The following is a 23,482-nucleotide window of genomic DNA, read 5'->3' as shown; positions in this document are numbered from 1 at the left end:
TTCGATGGGAAATCCCATTGACAGCGGCGGGAGAGGCCTGCCACCTCCCTGTTGCCAAGAAACACGCCACAGAGAGGTAGGAGAATCTTGCCCAAACAAGTAATCCTTAGCATCATATACTTTATCAGAGAGGAGGAGTCAGATGGCGGGTTTTGTGGGTGACCAAAGACCCTAAGATGTTCCAGTAAAACACTGGAGCAGAGAGGCTGTGGTTTCCGTTTGATTGCGTTGTATTTCCCCATACAATTCCCCTGATCTGCAGCGTAAAAGATCGTGATATGTTAAGCACAGATTGCATTCCGCACAACTTAACTTCCTGTGATCTTTTGTGCCAGTTTTTAATACCGTCACGCTGGAACAAGCCCCAACCAAAACACTGGCCATTTGCCCTGGCCCGGGTGGATTGATTGTCACTGGGGGCTTCTGCTAATTGTGCTCATTTTGCAGGGATTTGATGACGGTCCAAACATTACGCTGGATGTAAACTCACTGGTGGCACATTTCAAAAAGGTTCTGAATTTTTTTTAATCATAAAAAACTGACCACTGTGCCCCAATCAAACTGGGGAATAGATATTTTTAAGAAGTAATCTTGAGTAATTCAAAGTTACAGGTCTTTATTTTACAATGTTTATTTTTTGTGACAAACACTTTTTCAGCCGTATTAATCAAAGTGCACCAAGTTACGGCTGTTAAGTACACAAAGGAGCATTTTGTAAAGCGAGTGCTATTGTTCCTAGAAAGAAATTACATCTCAAAACACTGCCTGTTGCATTCGGCCATTTGCAAATGGGTGAAGGGAGATTTATGGAAGAAAATGCTTTCTAAAGCAGGCACTTTGTTTGAGAAAAGCTCACACTATACTTGCTGTTTGTGCCGAAGCCAAAAATTCTACCCTCGAGAACACGATTGATGAGAGGCTACCAGGGGACCAAGGACAGTTAGTAATTAGCGTGTCTTTTTCACACTTAAATAGAGAGGCGTGAAACTGAAATTTTTGGATAGCTCTTGGAGCAGAACTGGAGGCGGTAAAGTATATATCAAGTCTGATCATCTTCAAACCTTGGGATGTTCGTCAAGCAGTCCATAAATGCCTTATTCACTGTTTAATATGTATAAGCCTTGGATTTGAACTGCTTTTCCTTGCGTGTTTCAGTTTGTTTTATAAGTGTAATAACAAACATACATACTTTGGATCAAGGCTCCCTCTAGTCTCTCAATATCAAAGACCAAATCGAATACAAATTACTCACAAATTTCCCACTGGGGATGCAGGATTCCTGAATTTTTTCTTTTGTATTCTTTAGCATGATGTAAATCGCACAGAAGCAGTAGGAGAGGTGCATCATTTACCCTTTACATTCTGCATTCCCCGTATAATTCGTTTGAACCCATTCTCACTGGTTATATACCTGAACAACACACGTTGATTGACCCTGCACAGGGTCTCTGGCGGGTGTAATTGATAATATGGAAAGATGTGTCATTTGAAACATGGAAGTCTGGCAATATCTGGTCTGAGAGAAACATTAGAGGATACAGGGAAAGATCCCACAAAGGGCTAACAGCAGCTGCCAGGGAAGTATTGTAAAATGCAGATATCCTTGGTCAAGCAGGCTTAGCAAACAAGACAAACAGGATTTTGAATGAAGCCAAAAACAATGGCTCACACCTTCATTGAAAGTAACTAACTTAGTAAGGATCTGGAAAAGAATGGATGAGGTTCTAGGTGTGAAAATTTGCTAATACCAGGTTTATCAGTCTACGAGAAACATAAATCAAAGTCAAAATTGAGCTGAGGACACAATTGGAAAATAAAACGATAGAACTGACAGGAATTAAAAGTAACACCTATTGAAACCAAAGCATTTTGAACAATGTAATCAGATCTATGAGATGAAGTCATATCAAAATCAATACTTAGTTGGATTAAAGGGCTTAGATCAAAGTTCCTTTTTACAATCAAAGAAAATAAGAGTTACTTTACAATAACATCACAAAACATAATTGTTAGAAAGCAAATATAAACCTCGAGACCAGGGCAGGAACTGTCAGATCCAGATCCAGAACCAGAAGCAGAACTCAGAGAGAGAAGCAGAGAAGGAACAAGCAGCTAGGATTACAATCAGCTCGGCCATGGGAAATGGACAGGGCAGAGCAGCCGAGCTAAAATAGCTGATACATCTTAAGAAGACCAGACTTTAAAGAAGATTGATTGTCAAGTTGGGCCTGAAGGTCCCTTCAACCAACCAGAAGGATCCAGAAGCAAGGTCTTTTTACCTTCCTGTAAAGACAGTGATTGCATCTTTTAGAAAGAAGAAAAAATATATATAATAATAAAATAACTTAAAAGTTTTAACCTGAAACAATGGTTATTCCAAAGTCTACTTTACTTACTTAGCAATGCGGGACCCAGGATCGATGCTACTAAGTGGTAAGTAGATGAAATCTTCGGTGAAGGTATGGGTTATACCGGGGGATAACTTGAAAATATAGTTTGACCTGAATAGTACCCACTGAAGCTTGCATCGGAGTCGGGGAGTGAGAATCCCTGATCACCATTTAGAATGTCGGCCCTTATTGGTATAGGGGGACTTCTAAGAATAGCGGTGAGTTTTCAAAAACACGGGCCAGTCAGTGGGGAGCGTCTGGTGGGCATTACAGTTGCGGAGGTGGTGGGCTGTTAGAGGTAATGGAGGTGCAGGGTGTCTTGTTGGTTCCGCCAAGGCCCTGTTCTCCTGATCATTATTATCAGCAGCAGCATTGTATCCATGCCGCCCCCCCCCACCCCCCTCACTCTCGCCCCCCCACCCCCCCCTCACTCTCGCCCCCACCCCCACCCCCATGTGGCAATTGTTGCACTAGCATGGCGTTTATTCAGAAGAAATTTCAAGCTTTTTTGACTGAATTATGCGGTCACAACCTTAATCCTAGCTCGGCCTTTTCCATGGATATTTCCGAATTGTAAAACTTGTAGATGACCTACTTTCAGAGGACGATACAAACATTCAGTGCCATTAAGCTTCAGGAGAACACCTACTGTATTTCTCCCTCCCTACCTGCCCCCTCTCTGTCTCCACCTCCCTCTCTCTTCTCCCTCCCCTTTCTCCATCTTCCCCCCTCTTCACCCACCCTCTCTTTATACCTCTCTCCTCACCGCCCCTTCATCCCCCTTCTCTTCACCCACGTCTTTACCCATCCTTTACCCCACTCTCTTCACGCCTGCCTCTTTTCACCCCCTCATTTCACTTTAGGCCCCCCCCCTTGCTCCAGCCCCCTTCACCTTATCCCCCCTCACTTCACTCTCCCCATTCAACCCCCCCTTCACCCACTCACATTTTCCTCTCACACCTCCTCACTTTATCTCCCTTCACCCCCACTTCTCTCCCAACCCCATCCCCCCTCCCGCCAATGTATTTGAACAGCACATGCTGATTCCCTAGCTACACAGCAGACGAAATGGGATTTAACAACTCCAGATATCATTCCTAAACCAAATGAAATAATAATCTAAATGTGAATGATTGGATATTTGTTTGATAGGAAGTACTGAGTAACTCAAATGATGGAGCTCTTGATCGTGCAGGCTAGAAGCCACCAGGCTTTGAATTACAGTCAAGCTATTCACAGTAACTTCATTGCAGTGTTAATGTAAGCCGACTGGTGACAATAAAGATTATTGTTATTATTATGTGAGGGGACAGGAAGCTGCAGACACTACTCTCCTCCGGAGCAGTGAACTACACCTTGGCAAATGATGCAGTGGTAAGATAAACCCCTCCCTCTTCTCAGTAGCAATCTTCATTTGCAAGACAGAATAGGAACTCTGCGTATGAATTAAACTTCAGATCCTCTTAAGCTTGCAAACAACAAACCAAGAGTGTTGACGAACGGTGACGAGTGGGGTTATTGGATGCCACATTGGGCAGCTTTATTCTACTCTTCCAAGCTAACTGAGATGTTCCATATAATTAAATCCCATCAGAAACAGGCCGGAAAGGTCCCAATGCTGTCCTATTCCTCACATGGGTCAGGTCCTCAATGAAGTACTGAAGTGATGAGGACATTTATCTGTATTTTGTTTGCAATTTTAATATAATTTTTATCCAACATACCCTGTCCACCACTTCCACATTAACTGCTGAAATTGTTTATTTTTTATGTTCGCATGATTGTAAACCCTGGTTATTCGGTCTGCAACATTTCAATACAGCCTTCAGGCCGCAAATGTGTTTGTTGAAGAAAACGCCATGATTATCAACTTGATATGTTGCTATCTATGCAATCTCTCCAAAATCCTAAGACCCCATGAAACCTGAAACTGTTCACCACCAGAATCTTCAGCTTGTTAATAAATTCAGTTGAGAACCAAGCATTTTTTTTTGGTGAAGCAGTATTGAATTAGCACATCGCAAACGTGAAGTCGACCTTCACAGGATCAAAATTCCTTGATGACCTCAGAAATGCATTACGGTGGATTTTTGTCTGAAAAATCTAGCAAAACCGCAGACGCTATCTGTGGAAGAGGAAACGAGAGGAGATATTCACACTCTTATGATGTCCCCGCACAAAGAACAGATTAATTCCTATCACGTGTGTGTGTGTGTGCAAGGGGTAGTTGTCAATGGCCAAATATTTGATATATCTTTTGTTACACATTTTGACCATGGCACTTTGGTAGAGCTCCCCCACGTGATAAACCCATCACTCCACCTACCGCGAATCCACTTGGCTTCTACATCGTGAATCTGGAAATCTTCGCTGGTGAGATCCTCAATTCTCACCTTCGCCTTTAGTGCCAGGCTGTTGTCTTCAGCTGTAAATAGATGCAAAAACAACAGAGAGTGGTTAGATATATTTATAACATCCCGGGACAGCGAGCACTATGACAGCTGAGGAAGAGAATGTCTGAGGAAGAACAAGGCGGAGATGGTAAGAATCGAGCCACTGGAACTGAAACTTCAAATGAGAGAAGAAGTGCCACTTGTTAAATGCGAAGAACTAGGCTGAAGATTTAAATATGAGGGAGTACATTTGTGTTTACATCAAATTACTCTCCCAGAAAGCTGTTGAGACTTGTTACGAACCCTGTAATGACTGAATTAAAATATATATATATACATATTTGAATTTAAAGTGGGTGACCGGAAAGATCACATTGCAAAAAAAAAAAAGGCTTAAGACTTTTACTGTAATAAACAAACTAAAGGCAACATTCACAAAACACAATTCAGTAGGCAACTTGTACTCTAAATTACAGAAAAGATCCCCATGTAGCTTTCAAAATGTCTCAAAATTCCGATGCTTATACCGTTATTCTTTCTCTTAAGTGTGCAGTTGAGGAACTAGTCCAACGTTCTCCTCAACTCCCAACAGTTTGCTTCCTTTCTCCTTTTCTAATCGGATAATTTTTTTAATCCCTTCACTTATTTTTGCGGGAGGGTTACCCTCGAGATTCCCCCATTTTAGCCTAAGCTAGGCAAATCCTCCAGTTTTGATCAAATCCCTGTGAATTCAGTCTCTCCATTCTACCTCTGCATGGTGAACAATAAATGTTGACTGCCTTCATCTGCTTTCTCTCTCGGATTGTTGCAAAATTATGTTTGAGCTTCACAGATATCTTAAGAAAAATCCTACCTCATATTATGGCTTTCTATGGACATTTCTCTCTAAAGTCAATATCCATAGAAATGTGAAGCACTTCTGTCCTGGTATAAATGCTAAATATCTGGACACAACCCCTCTCAACAATTCCATTCTAACTTGGAATTAAATAGAGTCATGTGAGAGTACCTTTAAGAAATGGATGTTTAAGCAATGTACCTTTAACAAATGGAGCTGATCATATTACTGAAGTGATGTCAGAGGGTGGGTGGAGCTGAGCTCACTTCTGCTTTTTGAGTTTCAGTTTGAGAAGCAGCTGGGAGTGTCTGTGTGTTTTGCTGTGAGCTGCATGAAGAAACACAGAGCTGGTCTGTTGATTTCTGCAATCCAAAGACTGTAAATATATTGAATGTAACCTAGTGTGCTCCTATTTTTGAAGGTTTTAAGTCTTTTGGATGTTTAAAGGAACAGTTTGAAGGATTATTTAGTGTTGTAGTCTTTTGGGGTTATCTTTGAAGTAATGGGTGTTAAGATATTCAATGTTTGTTTTAAAAATATTAACTTGAGTTCATAGAATAAACATTGTTTTGTTTTAAAAACCACTTGTCCATTTCTGCTTTATCACACCTGGAGAGTACGCCGTGTGCTTCCCACACCACAATCTATTAAAAGTTGAGGGTCGGTTGAACTCCATGAAACACTTTGGGGTTCTGTAAACCTGGACCCATAACAATTAGGGGCTCGTCTGGGATAAAAGTCTATCAATTGGATTGGCTTAACGAACGTAAAGACAGTGAGGAGTGAGCATATTGTGGTTGCTTTTCAGGTGTGGTATTTTAGTTTAAGTGGGGAGTGTGTTGTGGACAATGGCTCTTTCAGTGGCTCAGGAGTTTTTGGGGATGGGCACAGTAACTCGCAATACCTTACGGACAGAGACTAAAAGAAGACTGTTAGCTTTGGCAAAAGCATTGCAGGTAACATTGCCTGGCAAAATGTGAAACGGTGAGGTACTTACCGCGGTAGCTGAGCATTTAATTTTGCCTGAGATACATTCTGAGTCATTAGAAATGGCAAAGCTCCAGTTGCAGATTAAGCAATTTGAACATGAAAAAGAAGTAAAGCAGCTTGAACATGCAATGAGAGAAAAAGTAAAGGAGAGAGAAGAAAGAAACAAAGATAGAGATAGAGAGGAAAAAGAAAAGGAGTGATCAGAAAAGAACAAAGAAAGAGATAGAGAGGAAAGGGAAAACGAGAGAGAGCTTGAACTTCATAAAATGGCTATGAAACATGAAAATCAGTTAAAATTTACAGACGCAAAGGGAAACGTACAGTTGGATGAGATTAATGAGGATAGTGAGACAGAGCATCATAGTCGAAGACGTGGTGGGGATCTATTTAAATATGTGCAAGCATTGCAAAGGTTTAACGAGAAGGAGGTAGAAGCCTTTTTCATTTCATTTGAGAAGGTAGCTAAACAAATGAAATGGCCACAGGACATGTGGGTATTATTGATTCAAACAAAGCTGGTCGGTAGAGCTAGTGAAGTGTTTGCATCACTACCGGAGGAGGTATCTGGAACATATGAGGAGGTGAAAAAATCCACCTGAGGTACATATGAGCTAGTGCCTGAGGTTACAGACAAAGGTTTAGAAATTTAAGGAAAGAATTTGGTCAAACATACATGGAGTTTGAAAGGCTCAAACAGAGTAATTTGGATAAGGGCTTTGAAAATAGACCAAATGTATGAAGCTCTCAGAGAAATTATACTTTTGGAGGAGTTTAAAAATTCAATTTCTGATGTAGTGAGAACTCATGTGGAAGAGCAGAGGGTTAAAACTGCGAGATGAGCAGCAGAAATGGCAGACGATTATGAATTAGTTCATAAATCAAGGCTTGGTTTCCGACATCAGTTTCAGCCGGTGAGGGATAGAAACTGGGGACAATGAGGTAAAGGTGATCTGATGGGAGATAATAAAGAGAGTGTGCCTCAGATTAAAAAAGAAATCCAGGAGGGTGGAAGAGAAATTAAAAGTTTCAAATGTTTTCACTGTAATAAACTAGGCCATTTAAAGTCACAGTGTTGGTGGTTGAAGAAAAGCACTGGGAAGGCTGATGTGGTAAAACAGGATAAGACAGTGGGGTTTGTTAGAGAGGTAAAGGAAAGCCCAAGGGAAGCAAAGGAGGTGCAAACTATTGTACAGCCTGTTCAAGAAGTAATTGATAAGAAGGTGCCAGATGTCTTTAAAGAATTTACTTGTGTGGGTAAAGTTTACTCATGTGTATCAGGAGGAGCAGGTAAAGAAGTCACAATTTTAAGAGATTCAGGAGCTAGTCAATCTTTAATGGAAAGAGATGAGGAATTATGTACTTTGGGAAGAATGTTGCCAGAAAAGGTGGGAATATGTGTAATTCAGGGTGAGAGGAGTAGCGTTCCATTATATAAGGTAAGGTTGGAAAGTCCAGTGAAGAGTGGTGAAGTGGTAGTAGGAGTAATAGGTAAACTATCTTGTCCAGGAATACAGGTTATCTTGGGTAATGATATAGCTGGATCGCAGGTGGGAGTGATACCCACTGTGGTTGATAAGCCAGTGGAAAATCAGACGACTGAAGTGTTGAAGGACGAATATCCTGGGATCTATCCGGATTGTGCAGTAACAAGGTCGCAAAGTCACAGGTTAAGACAAGAGGAGAAATCAAAGAGTGAAGATGAAGTGGAAGTGCAATTATCAGAAACGATTTTTGATCAGATGGTTGAAAAAGAACAAGAAAAGGTGGAGAATGAGGCGGATATTTTTCGTTGAGGAAAATTGGTGGAGTTAAACAGAAAGATGTAGAAATAAAATGGATATATCAGAAAGCATATACGGAAGAGGAATCTGAGAGTATACCAGAGTGTTATTACCGTAAAAGTGATGTCTTGATGAGAAAATGGAGACCTGTACATATGCAGGTGGATGAAAAGTGGGCAGAAGTTCATCTAGTAGTATTGCCAGTAGGGTATGGAAAGGAGGTGTTGCGCGTGGCACATGAGGTACCAGTGGGAGGTCATTTGGGGATAAGGAAAACTCAAGCTCAAATCCAGGAACATTTTTATTGGCCTGGACTACATAAAGATGTAGTTAAATTTTGTCAATCATTAATACCCATTCCAGCATTTGAGGAACATTTTGCAAGAGTCCGAATTGATTATGCGGGACCGCTTCCTAAAACAAAAAGTGGGAATCAATATCTTTTGATTGTAATGGATGTGTCTACTCGGTTTCCAGAGGCCATTACAGTATGTAATATTACAGCTAAAAGGATTGTGGAGGAGTTACTTAAATTCTTTACTAGATATGGACTACCCACAGAAATTCAATCGGATTAAGGATCAAATTTTACCTCAAAGTTATTCAAAGAAGTTATGGATAGCTTAGGAATAAAGCAATTTAAATCAACTGCGTACGATCCAGGATCGCAGGGAGCATTGGAAAGGTGGCATCAGACATTAAAGACAATGTTGAGGGCTTATTGTCAAGATTATCCAGAGGATTGGGATAAAGGAATTCCATTCGTACTGTTTGCAATTAGGGATGCATCTAATGAGTCAACCAAATTTAGTCCTTTTGAACTAATTTTTGGTCATGAGGTAAGAGGACCACTTAAATTGATTAAAGAAAAATTGGTGGGTGAGAAATTGGAAATTACACTATTGGATTATGTGTCAAATTTTAAGGAATGGTTAAATAGAGCAGGTGAATTGGCTAGACAACATTTGAAAGTTGCACAAAATGTGATGAAACGGGTAGCGGACAAGAAATCCAAAGTTCAAAGTTTTGCCAGTGGAGATAAAGTTTTAGTATTGTTACCAGTGGTAGGGGAGCTTTTAAAAGCTAAGTTTTGTGGACCGTATCAGATTGAAAGGAAATTAAGTGAGGTGAATTAGGTGATAAAAAAAAAACAGATGGAAGGAAGACTCACTGAGTGTGTCATGTGAAAGTGCTTAAAAGGTACTTTGAAAGGGAAGGAGAGAAAAAGGAGGTTTTAATGATTGTAACTCAAAGTGACAAACCAAATCCAGATGACTGTAAACTTGACATACCTCAAATTAAATTGGAAAATGAGGATGTTCTTAAAAATTGGGATGAATTGTTAAGTTACCTTCCAGAGGAAAAACAAACTGACCTGAAAGAGGTATTGATATCACATGGGCATGTTTGTAGAGATTAATTGGGAAGTACTAAAATGGCTATACATGATGTAGATGTGGGAAATGCTGTTCCCATCAAACAACATTCATATACTTAACCCTTTAAAATTGGCACAGGTTAACAAAGAGATTGAGAGTATGCTTAAAAATGGCATAATTGAAGTGGGTTGCAGCCAATGGAGCTCACCCATAGTGACGGTACCTAAACCAGACGGTACCCAACGGTTGTGTGTGGACTATAGAAAGGTGAATGCAGTTACAAGAACGGACTCTTATCCTATCCCACGTTTGGAGGATTGCATTGTAAAAGTGGGACAATCCACTTTTATTTCCAAATTGGATTTACTTAAAGGTTACTGGCAGGTCCCTTTATCCGAAAGGGTGAAGGAGATTTCAGCTTTTGTGACTCCAGATGGTATATACCAATTCAAAGTTATGCCATTTGGCATGGAAAACGCCACAGCCCCATTTCAACGGTTAACTAATACAGTTGTTTCAGGATTACCCAATTGTGCGGTATATATCGACGATCTGGTAGTTTTCAGCCAGACATGGAAAGAACATTTAAAACATCTTATCGAGTTATTTGATCGACCTCAGGAAGCGGGTTTGGTGATAAACCTAGCCAAAAGTGAATTTGGAAAAGCCCAAGTCACTTTCCTTGGCCATACAATCAGACAGGGTCGATTGGTTCCAAGGGATGAGAAAACAAAAGTTATTGGGGAGTTTCCGATACCATCGACGCAACGGGAAATAATTCGATTTCTTGGCATGAGTGGATTTGATCGAACATTTGTGCAAGGGTTTTGTAGCGTGATTGCTCCACTGAGGGACTTGCTGAAGAAATGTAAAAAAATTTCAATGGACAGCGGAGTTTCAACATGCATTTAACTGCCTTAAAGCTGTGGTAACCGATGCTCCTGTATTGGAGAATTGCAAGGGACTCTGTGATCAGATTGAACTGAAGTATCTAACTTTAAAGAGAAATGCCGAGGCGTAGAGGAATGGATGGATCGTGCAGAGACTTTCTTGTTCAAAGAAGCTGTCAATCGAGAAGGATTTCGGTTGGAGGAAGAAGGACGGGGAAAAAAAATGGACTGTATTATTATACCTGTTTGCATGTGTTGTTTTTTTGAACCGGCAAAGTGTTTTTACAGTGTGCATTTCTGAATTGATGGTGCAAAGGTGAAAAATGAAACCATCTTGAAGTTGATGGTTCATTTTTCTTTCTTGGGGGGAGGTGTCATGTGAGAGTACCTTTAAAAAATGCATGTTTAAGCAATGTACCTTTCAGAAATGGAGCTGATCATATTACTGAAGTGATGTCAGAGGGTGGGGGGAGCCAAGCTCACTTCTGCTTTTTGAGTTTCACTTTGAGAATGCAGCTGGGAGTGTCTGTGTTTTTCTGTGAGCTGCATGAAGAAACACAGTGCTGGTCTGTTGATTTCTGCAATCCAAAGACTGTAAATATATTGAATGTAACCTAATGTGCTCCTATTTTTGAAGGTTTGAAGTCTTTTGGATGTTTAAAGGAACAGTTTGAAGGATTATTTAGTGTTGTAGTCTTTTGGGGTTATCCTTGAAGTAATGGGTGTTAAGATATTCAATGTTTGTTTTAAAATGGTTAACTTGAGTTCATAGAATAAACATTGTTTTGTTTTAAAAACCACTTGTCCATTTCTGCTGTATCACACCTGGAGAGTACGCCGTGTGCTTCCCACACCACAATCTATTAAACGTTGTGGGTCGGTTGAACTTCATGAAACGCTTTGGGGTTCTGTAAACCTGGACCCATAACAATAGACAGTTTAAAATATAAACATGGATACCACCTCACATTGCTTACACCTCCCTATAAAGCCAGGGGATTAAACGTCTGTCTATGCTTTCACTTACTCTTTTTATCAGCAGACAGCACCAAACTGCTTTTGATGTGGTCAAGATCTGTCAACATGGCCAAATGTTGATAACTATTGTGGTTAGTGTCACAGCAGGGTACTTGAGATCCATTCAAGCGTAAAGGGAAATTTTAAACTATCCAAACATCTGGCTGTCTGAAAGCTGTCAATCACAGTCTCGTAAAAGCTATTTCTCATTGAGGTAAATAAAAGCCTTGCAGATCTGAGGATCTGAGGGAGTTAAACACTGGTGATGTGGTGTTTACTTTCTAGGAAGTTACAGCTGCTGCATTCTCTGCCTAAGGGACAAGTGAGTTTTAAAGCAGTGATTGTTTTACTGTTTCTTTCTGGACTGCTCTTTAGATCCAGGTAGGGGGTCTCTGTTATGGGGGGGGGTTCTGTTATGGGGGGATGTCTGTTGTGGGCTCACTGGTTGGGGCCTCTGTTGTGGGGTCAGTGGATGGGGTTGGTCACCCTCATACATGCGTACTGTGTGGGGGGGGGGGGGGGGCAACCTAGCAAACCCCACTGTGGGGAGGTGGCAGGATTTGAGTTGAAGGGGTGAGGCAGGCCAGCTGCGAGACCTGACGATTGGGCACCCGCTCAAAATGGTGACCCGATAGCGGGACTCGCGACGAAATCCCTCGTACAAACTGCCATGCATAAATGTGCACGGCAAGGGACAGTGAATTGCCTCTGGGCAGTGTGAGTGCAAATCAGAGGCAATTCATCTCCGACAGGAGAGCATCGTCCCTCAAAGGGGAGTCCTGTCCAATGTTATCCACTCAGACAGAGCAGTGATTCACCCCCTCTGAAAACATGAAAGGCAATATTGGATTTGGTACTTGGTAATGAACCAGGGCAAGTGATAGATTTGTTAGTGGGGAAGCATTTTGGAGATAGTGACCACAATTCTGTGACTTTCACTTTAGTAATGGAGAGGGATAGGTGTGTGCAACAGGGCAAAGTTTACAATTGGGGGAAAGGTAAATACGATGTTGTCAGACAAGAATTGAAGTGCATAAGTTGGGAACATAGGCTGTCAGGGAAGGACACAAGTGAAATGTGGAACTTGTTCAAGGAACAGGTACTACATGTCCTTGATATGTATGTCCCTGTCAAGCAGGGAAGAGATGGTCGAGTGAGGGAACCATGGTTGACAAGAGAGGTTGAATGACTTGTTAAGAGGAAAACGGAGACTTATGTAAGGCTGAGGAAACAAGGTTCAGACAGGGCGCTGGAGGGATACAAGATAGCCAGGAGGGAACTGAAGAAAGGGATTAGGAGAGCTAAGAGAGGGCATGAACAATCTTTGGCGGGTAGGATCAAGGAAAACCCCAAGGCCTTTTACACATATGTGAGAAATATGAGAATGACTAGAGCGAGGGTAGGTCCGATCAAGGACAGAAGCGGGAGATTGTGTATTGAGTCTGAAGAGATAGGAGAAGTCTTGAACGAGTACTTTTCTTCTGTATTTACAAATGAGAGGGGCCATATTGTTGGAGAGGACAGAGTGAAACAGACTGGTAAGCTCGAGGAAATACTTGTTAGGAAGATGTGTAGGGCATTTTGAAAAACTTGAGGATAGACAAGTCCCCCGGGCCTGACGGGATATATCCAAGGGTTCTATGGGAAGCAAGAGATGAAATTGCAGAGCCGTTGGCAATGATCTTTTCGTCCTCACTGTCAACAGGGGTGGTACCAGGGGCTTGGAGAGTGGCGAATGTCGTGCCCCTGTTCAAAAAAGGTACTAGGGATAACCCTGAGAATTACAGGCCAGTTAGTCTTACTTCGGCGGTAGGCAAAGTAATGGAAAGGGTACTGAGCGATAGGATTTCTGAGCATCTGGAAAGACACTGCTTGATTAGGGATAGTCAGCACGGATTTGTGAGGGGTTGGTCTTGCCTTACAAGTCTTATTGAATTCTTTCAGGAGGTGACCAAGCATGTGGATGAAGGTAAAGCAGTGGATGTAGTGTACATGGATTTTAGTAAGGCATTTGATAAGGTTCCCCATGGTAGGCTTCTGCAGAAAGTAAGGAGGCATGGGATAGTGGGAAATTTGGCCAGTTGGATAACGAACTGGCTAACCGATAGAAGTCAGAGAGTGGTAGTGGACGGCAAATATTCAGCCTGGTTCCCAGTTACCAGTGGCGTACCGCAGGGATCAGTTCTGGGTCCTCTGCTGTTTGTGATTTTCATTAATGACTTGGATGAGGGAGTTGAAGGGTAGGTCAGTAAATTTGCAGACAATTCGAAGGTTGGTGGAGTTGTGGATAGTGAGGAGGGCTGTTGTCGGCTGCAAAGAGACATAGATAGGATGCAGAGCTGGGCTGAGAAGTGGCAGATGGAGTTTAACCCTGAAAAGTGTGAGGTTGTCCATTTTGGAAGGACAAATATGAATGCGGAATGCAGGGTTAACGGTAGAGGTCTTGTCAATGTGGAGGAGCAGAGAGATCTTGGGGTCTATGTTCATACATCTTTGAAAGTTGCCACTCAAGTGGATAGAGCTGTGAAGAAGGCCTATGGTGTGCTAGTGTTCATTAACAGAGGGATTGAATTTAAGAGCCGTGAGGTGATGATGCAGCTGTACAAAACTTTGGTAAGGCCACATTTGGAGTACTGTGTACAGTTCTGGTTGCCTCATTTTAGGAAGGATGTGGAAGCTTTGGAAAAGGTGCAAAGGAGATTTACCAGGATGTTGCCTGGAATGGAGAGTAGGTCTTACGAGGAAAGGTTGAGGGTGTTAGGCCTTTTCTCATTAGAACAGAGAAGGATGAGGGGCGACTTGCAGGTAATGCATTTTGTCCATTACAAGGGGACATAAATTTAAGGTGAATGGTGGAAGATATAGGGGGGATGTCAGAGGTAGGTTCTTTACCCAGAGAGTAGTGGGGGCATGGAATGCACTGCCTGTGGAAGTAGTTGAGTCGCAAACATTAGGGACCTTCAAGCAGCTATTGGATAGGTACATGGATTACGGTAGAATGATATAGTGTAGATTAATTTGTTCTTATAGGCAGCACGGTAGCATTGTGGATAGCACAATTGCTTCACAGCTCCAGGGTCCCAGGTTCGATTCCGGCTTGGGTCACTGTCTGTGCGGAGTCTGCACATCCTCCCCGTGTGTGCGTGGATTTCCTCCGGGTGCTCTGGTTTCCTCCCACAGTCCAAAGATGTGTCGGTTAGGTGGATTGGCCATGATAACTTGCCCTTAGTGTCCAAAATTGCCTTAGTGTTGGGTGGAAGTGTTGACCTTGGGTAGGGTGCTCTTTCCAAGAGCCGGTGCAGACTCAATGGGCCGAATGACCTCCTTCTGCACTGTAAATTCTATGATAATCTAAGATTAATCTAGGACAAAGGTTCGGCACAACATCGTGGGCCGAAGGGCCTGTTCTGTGCTGTATTTTTCTATGTTCTATGTTCTATGTAAGCACACTTGTGACAATAATAAAAGATAATTAGATTCTATTTGGGACATCAATGCTATTGAGATCCACGCCTAGAATTTCACACCTTTTCCTCAGTTTGCGGTTTTCTTGTCTGCTTTAGTTTTGTACACCTGTGAGCTATACAATTTGCGTTTGTTTTCTGAGGCATCTCATGACAGGAATGGTGATCAATTTTTTTTAAAGTGACCTTTTGCTGGGGCTGCTGGAGCATTATCAGTGGAAAAACACAGGAAAGGTTGTTTATCCCTATGAGACACCATTAATATAGTGTTACCATGGTAGCGATTCTAGAAAATTATATCATGCCATCAGAACAATATTACACACAGCTCACCGTCTGCTCTGTCTGCAGTTTTCTAGGTACAATACTTTCAAATCAATAAATGTTCAAAGCTTTGAGTGAGAGAGGTAAGGAAATGCATTCCACTTGCATTCCATTCATTCAGCTCCCACCATGCATAACAGAAATGTATGTGCAATTCTCTAATCTAATGAGCTCTGTTCACTGTTCATAATAGCCTGTCTTCACTGAGGACACGGAATACAGATAACTGCTCAGTTCAACATTCTGTCAGAGTAGAATTACCATAGAATTAGCGCAGTGCAGAAAGAGGCCATTTAGTCAATCGGGTCTGCACCAACCCTCTGAAAGAACACCCTTCCCAGGCCCACTCCCCTGCCCTATCCCAGTAACTCGACCACAGGCCGAATACAAGGTATTTAATCTAAGGGGTGTTGACTGCCTCTTGAAACACAGCGTCCAGGTAACTCTCCCCCTCCCTGATGTGTCGCAGCATCTGAAGCTCAGACTCCAGCTCATCAAATCTGCTTTGTCTTAGATGGTGTCTAACGTCTTGGGTGTTGTTGGAGCTGCACTCATCCAGGCAAGTGGAGAGTATTCCATCACCCTCTTGACTTGCGCCTCGTCGATGGGGAGTCAGTGAATTAATCACCACAAGATTCCCAGCCCTTGATCTGCTCTTTCGACATAGTATTTATATGGCGAGTCCAGTTCAGTTTCTGGTCAATGGTAAACCAGAGGATGTTGATAGTGGAGAACTCAGTGATAGTTATGCCATTGAACGTCAAGGGTGAAGGTTAGATTTTCACAGTAACTTCATTGCAGTGTTGAGGTAAGCCTACTTGTGACACTAATAAAGATTATTATTCATAAAAATTCTCTCTTGCTGGAGATGGCCATTGCCTGGCAGTTGTGTGGTGTGAATGTTACTTACCACTTGTCAGCCCATGCCTGGACATTGTCCAGGTCTTGCTGCATTTGGTGTTTACTGTAAGGTGAATGGAATATAAAAGTAGGGAAGTTTTCTTGCTGCTGTGCAGGGCCTTAGTGAGACACATCTGGAGTAGTATGTAATATTATGGAGTATGTGCAAGAGGCTGGTTTAGCTCAGTGGGCTACATAGCTGGTTTGTGATGCAGAACAAGGCCAGCAGCGCGGGTTCAATTCCCATACCAGCTGAGAATTCTGAATTCTCCCTCCGTGTAGCCGAACAGGCGCCGGAATGTGGCGACTAGGGGATTTTCACAGTAACTTCATTGCAGTGTTAATGTAAGCCTACTTGTGACAATAAAGATTATTTATTTATTTTATGTTAGCTGAACGGTTGAATATAACAGTCCGTCATGTCATGGAAGGAAGTGACATAGCTCATGTGGTCTGAAAGTCCAGACTAAATGAGCAGGGAAAGATGCAAATGAAAGGGAGTGTTCTCAGAACTGTAAATAGGTTACAATAAAGTTACTGTAACAAGCAGGCTTGAAGGGCCAAATGGCCTACACCTGCTCCTAAATCTGTATGTTTTAACAGCACAGGGTTTGAAATCCGTTCTGGCTGAGTTGGGTTTGGGGGCTCCCTCCTTGCCCGACTGATGGACCATCAATTCACACGAGTCGAGTTGTAGAAGAGAACAGTGGTTTTAATAAGCTAAGAAGTATGCTTGCCTGCTGCTGCTCCCGCACTGAGAGCTAGCCCCAGGTCTGCTAATTATATACCTCCCCCGAGGGGCGGAGCCACAGGCAGAGCCAACAGGAGCATCAACACAACAACAGTAAGTAACAGTGAATAAGAACAACAGTGAACATATATCCAGTGGTGGATAACAGTAGGACAAATAACGAATAACGGTAAATATATATATAGTAGCAATACGTGGTTCACCACACCTATCCATGATGCAGGTTGTGGAGCTGTGGGCTGGAACTGTCTTTGGTAGAGAATCTGAGAAGAGGTAAGGTTAGCCAACATTTTATATCCAAATATCTGGAGCGAGATTTGAATACTCAACATTCTGACTAAGAAACAAGGGTGTCACCACTGAGCTACAGGCAACATTGCCCGTAATTCTCCGGCCATTGGGATTTTTTGACCCCGCCGGCACTGCAACCCCATCCGCTGCTTTCCCAGCAGCACAGGGTGGCTTCAATGGGAAATCCCATTGACAAGAGACAGGAGTAGAGATTCCCATCGCCAGCGAATGGCGCATCGCCGAGAAACACGTGGCTGGAGAGTTCATGGTGGTCTGCTGAAATGCAGGCCACCATGGTGGGGAACACAGCATTCAGGCCCACCTAATCATGGGAGAGGTCCCTCATTTTTCATAGAATCACTAAAGTGCAAAAGGAGTCTGCACTCACCCAATGAAAGAGCATCCCACTGAGGCCCACGGCCCAAGTCTCTCCCCATAACCAAGTAACCCTCCCTAACTTTTTTTTGGATGCTAAGGGGAAATTTAGCATGGCTAATCCACTAAACCGGCACATCTTTGGTCTGTGGGAGGAAACTGGAACTCGGAAGAAACCCACACAGACACTGGGAAACAGGGGCCGGGATTCTCCACAACCCGGCGGGGCGGGGGGGTCCCGGTGGGATGGAGTGGCGGGAACCACTCCGGCATCGGACCACCCCAAAGGTGCGGATTTCTCCGCACCTTTAGGGGCCAAGCCCTCACCTTGAGGGGCTAGGCCCACGCCGGAGGGGTTGGCGCGCCGCCGGCCGGCAGGAAAGGCCTTTGGCGCCACGTCCCGCCGGTAAGGTTTGATTCAAGCCGGCGGGACTGGCATGACAGCAGCGGGGCTTCGGCCAATCGCGGGCCGAAGAATCGCCGGGGGGGGGGGGGGGCCGCCGACTGCCACGGTGCGATTCCCGCACCCGCCGCATTTTCTGTGCCGGAGAATTCAGCGGCTGGCGGGGACGGGATTCACGCCATTTTTGGTGGGGGGTCGGAGAATCCCGCCCATGGAAACTCCACACAGACAGTCAACCAATTTCGGGTCCCTGGTCCTGTGAGGCAACAGTGCTAACTACTGTGCTACCGTGCTGCCCCAGTTATTGGGAAATATTTTAAACACAGTTAATAATTCCCCGTCATCCAGGTTCCCGTGTGTGTTGTCCAAGCACACATTTGTAACTCAAACCAAGAGTATAATATGTAAAATGGTTGAATTGTTGTTTCATACAAGCTGGTATCTTCCAGACCCAAAGCGATCAACCTGGGCCTCTGTAAAGGTTACCTCTGGATGTCTTATAAGTTAGAGGGCTCTACCCTGAAATATTGGGCTTGATTTCATAGGGGGGGGATGAACTGCTACACTGCATTCCCCCACCCGGGTCCCAAATTGGCCAGGAACTTTGACCGGGATTCTCCTTTCTGGTGACTAAGCCCCCAGGACGGCGGGAGAACCAGACCAACCACTGCGACATCAACAGCCCCCGAAAGTGCGGGATTCTCTGCATTTTTGGGGGCTAGGTGGATGTCGGAGGGGTTGGTGCCGCTCCAGCGATGCCGAAGGGCCGGCGCGAGTTTGCACATGCGCAGACCGTCCAGCGTATTTTTGCGCATGTGCGGGCGGTTCTCTTCTCCGCGTCGGCCCCAGGGCAATATGGTAGAACTCTACAGGGGCCCGGCGTGGAAGAAAGAAGTCCCCCCACGGAACAAGCCCTCCCGCAGGTCGGTGGGCCTCAATCGCGGGCCAGGCCACCGTGGGGGCCATCCCCCAGGGTCGGATCCCCCCATGCCCCTCCGAGGACCGCCCCCGCATACGCACCTGCCAGGTCCCGCCATGCGCGAGGTGAGTAATTCACGCCGATGGGACTGGCCAAAACTGGACGGCCACTCGGCCCATCGGGGCCCGGAGAATTGCCGGGGGGGGGGGGGGGGGACTGTCAATGGCCCCTGACCGGCATGGCGGGATTCTCGCCTTTCCCCGGGGATTCACCGGCCCAGCAGGGGGTCAGAGAATCCCGGCCATAGTCTCCCAAATGGAGACTCCCGCCCAGGATCAAAGAAAATGCATGTAATTGTGTAAAGATGAGTGGCAGTCAGAATATTGGGCAGAACAGGAAAAAAATAGCCAAAAAGGACAAACAGATTAACAAGGAGACAATAATTAGAGATTGAGTGATAGTTCGCGCAAAATGTAAAGATGGATAGTAAAAATTTTTATGGCTATTTGAAAAAGAAATGAGTTAAAAAATTGAATTTGGGGAATTAATGATGGAAAATAAAGAGAGAGCAGATGAATTGAACAGGTATTTATCATTGGTCTATCGAGGATAGAAGTAGCATCCCAGAAATATCTATAAATCAGGATATGGAAGGGAGGGAGGATCTCAGGAAAGTCACAATCACCAGAGAAGTGTTATTGAGAATATTGTTGGAGCTGTGTGGGCTGACAAATCCCCAGATCCAGGTGCACTTCATCCTAGGATCTTAATAGAAGAGGCGAATGAGATAGTTGATGCATTGGTTTTAATTTTCCAAAATTCCTTGAATTTGAGAAAGATTCCATTAGATTTGAAGATGACAAAGGTAATTCCTTGATTCAAAAAGGGAGGAAGAAATAAGTCAGAAACTACAGTCCCGTTAGCCCAGCAGCATTGAAGGAGATCAGCTATTTCTGATAGGTAAAAGACCATTTTAATGTAAATATTAAAGCCCAGTCTTTAAAACCCATTTGAAAATAAGGATTTCAGTATTCATAGCCTTAGGTCATGAACTGAGATAAAGAAATTGACACATCCACTCGCTGCAGATAAATGCAACATTTTTACTGACAATATGAACTGACTATTGTTCTAATGAACAGAATTCAAAATTAGTTGCATATTGAAAATGAGCTGTACCAGTAATCAGATCAAGATCGGAATAAGCATCATAGCAAAATGAATCCACCATTATTCAGAATATGGATAAAATGTGAGTCAGCAGAAAACCAGTAAGAACCAGACTCGTTACAGCACAAAACCACATTCCATATCACACAAAAAAATTCAAACATGAAACATTTAAATCTTATGTTGCACATTGAGGATTGACAATTAACCATCCAATCAAATGTATTTGAAACTCACCCAAATCAATCAGGACGACACAGAGGTAGGGACAGATGGCCTCAGAGTGATAACATTTTCCTTAAACTTGAGAGACCGGACAGCCATTTTCTATCCGGATCAATCTATACTTTTACTTGACTATTCGCTGTCTTTATTTTCATATTTTCCCTTCTAAAACTCTTGAAGTCTGCACAAGCTGTTTTGCTTAAGCAAAGAACCGTTACTGTATTTTTGAAAGTTAAATCTATTGTAAACCATTAAGCCAATTATTTATCTTGCTGCCAAGGGCTTTTTTGGGAACATTTGATTTGTAACCGTAAGAAGATCTTAGTCTCTCAATTATAATCAATAGATACAATAAAATATTTTATTTTGCATCCGAGAAGTGTAACTTAAATCCTACTGAGTTTAAGGCGTATACCAGACTACACTTGAACTGCACAGTAGACTCCAACAAGCTGTCATAGGAAAAATGTCAGAAGCCATTATTAAAGATATTATAGCAGGGTAATTAGAAAAATTCAAGGTACTCAGGCAGAGTCAACATAGTTTTGTGACAGGGAAATCATGTTCAACCAATTTATTGGTGTTCTGTGAAGAACTCACATGTGCTGTGGATAAAGGGGAACTAGTGGATGTACTGTATTTAGATTTACAGAAGGCATTTAATAAGGTGCCACATCAAAGGGTATTGCAGAGAATAAAAGCTCATGGTGCAGGGTAACACGTTGGCATGGTTAGAAGATCGGTTGGCTAACAGGAAATAGAGAGTTGGTATAAATAGGTCTTCTTTTGGTTGGAAGGGTGTGACGATTGGTGTGCCACAGGGATCAATGCTGGAGCATTTATATAACTGTCTTGGATAAAGGGATCGTGGGTATGGTTGCTAAATTTGCTGATGACACCAAGATATGTAGAAATTAAGTTGTGAAGAGGACACAAAAAGGCTACAAAGGGGTATAGATAGGTTAAGTGAGTGGGCAAAGGTCTGGAAAATGGAATATAAGGTGAGAAAATGTGAAATTGTCTATTTTGGCAGGAAAAATAAAAAAGAAGCCTATTATCGAAATTATGAGAGATTGCAGAACTCTGAGATGCAGAGGGATCTGGATGTCCGAGCTCATTCAACACAAAGGGTTAGTGTGCAGATGCAGTAAGTAACTAGGAAAGCAAATAGATTGTTATTGTTTATTGCAAGGGGAACTGAATACAACAATGGGGAGGTTATGCTTCAGCTGTCCAGGGCACAAATGAGACCACATCTGGAACACCGTGTACTGTATCCTTAAGGAAGGACATTACTGCGTCAGAAGCAGTTCAGAGCAAGTTTATTGGACTAATACCTGGAATGGGCAGGTTGTCATATGAGGAAAGGTTAGACAAGCTAAGCTGAAGTTTAGAAGAGTAAAAGGTGATCTTATTGAAACATATAGGACCCTGAGGGATATTGACATGGTGGATGTGAAAAGGATGTTTTCTCTTGTGGGAGAATCTAGAGCTAAGGGTCACTGTTTAACAATAAGGGGTCGCCCATATAGGCAAAGTTTGGGAGAATTATTTTCTCTCACAGAGGGTCGAGAGTCTTTGGAACTCTCTTCCTCAAAAGGCAGTGGCAGAAGAGTCTATGAATATTTTTAAGACAGAGGTAGACGGATTCTTGATCAGCACAGAGGTGAAAGGCTTTGACGGGAAGGCAGGAATGTGGAGCTGAGGTTACAATCAGATCTGCCACAAGCTTATTGAATGGCAGAGCAGGCACGAGGGGCTGAGTGTCATAGTCTTGCTCCTAATTTGTATCCCCCGTATAGTCGGAAGATCTCTCATAGTCAGGCAATCTTTGCCCGATGAAGGGAACGGGCACCAGGCTGGAGCGGTGGCCACCAAAGGTCATTCCCATGCTTGACCTCCTCCCTCTTCCGTGATACTCATCCTGCCTTTACCCACTTGTGGCCTGGGGTCTCATGGTGATCCACAGCCTCTGGTGGGAACATTACAGTTAGCAGCCACCCGCCCCCCGAAGGCAATGACGAACAGACAGCCTCTGACTGGCCAGCAGCAGGCGGGATCACCGCTGCTGGGTCCTCAAACACTGAGAAGGCCTGATGGTGGCTACTAAAGTGCCTGAAACACACCGGGTTCTGTCGGGTCCCCGCTGGACTGCCAGTGGCTTCCTGCCGGTTCTCCAGCTGCTGAGCGAGACCCTTTATCGTGGCTGTCATAACCCACTGCATGGGACTTAAGAGGGGTGGGGGTGATTGTCTTCTCCATGTCCCTTGCAGAGTACGAGCTCCCTCATTAAAGGAGCGGGTGAGCCCTATCCATATTGAATATAAAGTTTGGCACCGACCATTAAGACCTGGTTGAGATCTACTGGGAGCTGTGTGTTAGAGCCTTGTAAATAAACCTACATTTCACTCCCTGTGACTTCATAAAAGTGACCCTTATACATTTCACCAGCATCTTCCATTTCAATCTGAAATCTTACCCGCATATAGTTTTCTGTGGCTTTCAGTGTCTCCATTTATTTCACATTTGCCTTAGGCCTCTATCTACCTTCATTTTTCACATGTCATCTCTTGCTCTAATGCCTTTATTTCTTTAATGCTTCCATGTCCCATTTGACTAACTGAGATGGTCTGTCAATCTAGCCATCATTCCACAGAAACTTCCTCTTTGCAATTGCCTGTTATTGTTTCATTTTCTTCAATTTCCCAGGGGCTGTTTAACATGCTCGTCTCCTTATTTTCTTTCAGTGTAAAGATGGGGTCAGTCCTGAACTATCACCTGTATCTTCTCCCCTCAGCTGCTGACTGAGTTGTTATGGGTTTGCAGCTTTTGCTGTACTTTTTATCCTGATGTCCACCTATGCCAGTAATTCCTTTCTTTAATTCTGTAGGTCACTTTTTTAAAAATAAATTGAGCGTACCCAATTCATTTTTTCCAATTAAGGGGCAATTTAGCATAGCCAATCCACCTACCCTGCACATC

General features: G+C 43.3%; 1 protein-coding gene across 3 annotated transcripts in view; it reads right to left on the bottom strand.

Moving 5' to 3' along the window:
* Window positions 1-23,482, bottom strand: part of dpp6a (dipeptidyl-peptidase 6a) — a 1,922,242-nt gene that overhangs the window by 899,835 nt on the left and 998,925 nt on the right. For all 3 annotated transcript variants that reach the window (XM_072508192.1, XM_072508190.1, XM_072508191.1), the window contains exon 3: window positions 4,717-4,815. In XM_072508192.1, coding sequence (XP_072364293.1) covers window positions 4,717-4,815 — 99 coding nt within the window. The remainder of the gene's footprint in view (window positions 1-4,716; window positions 4,816-23,482) is intronic.

This window comes from Scyliorhinus torazame, chromosome 6, assembly GCF_047496885.1.
Source record: "Scyliorhinus torazame isolate Kashiwa2021f chromosome 6, sScyTor2.1, whole genome shotgun sequence".
Taxonomy (NCBI): Eukaryota; Metazoa; Chordata; class Chondrichthyes; order Carcharhiniformes; family Scyliorhinidae; genus Scyliorhinus; species Scyliorhinus torazame.
This window is presented reverse-complemented; position numbering and strand designations above follow the sequence as displayed.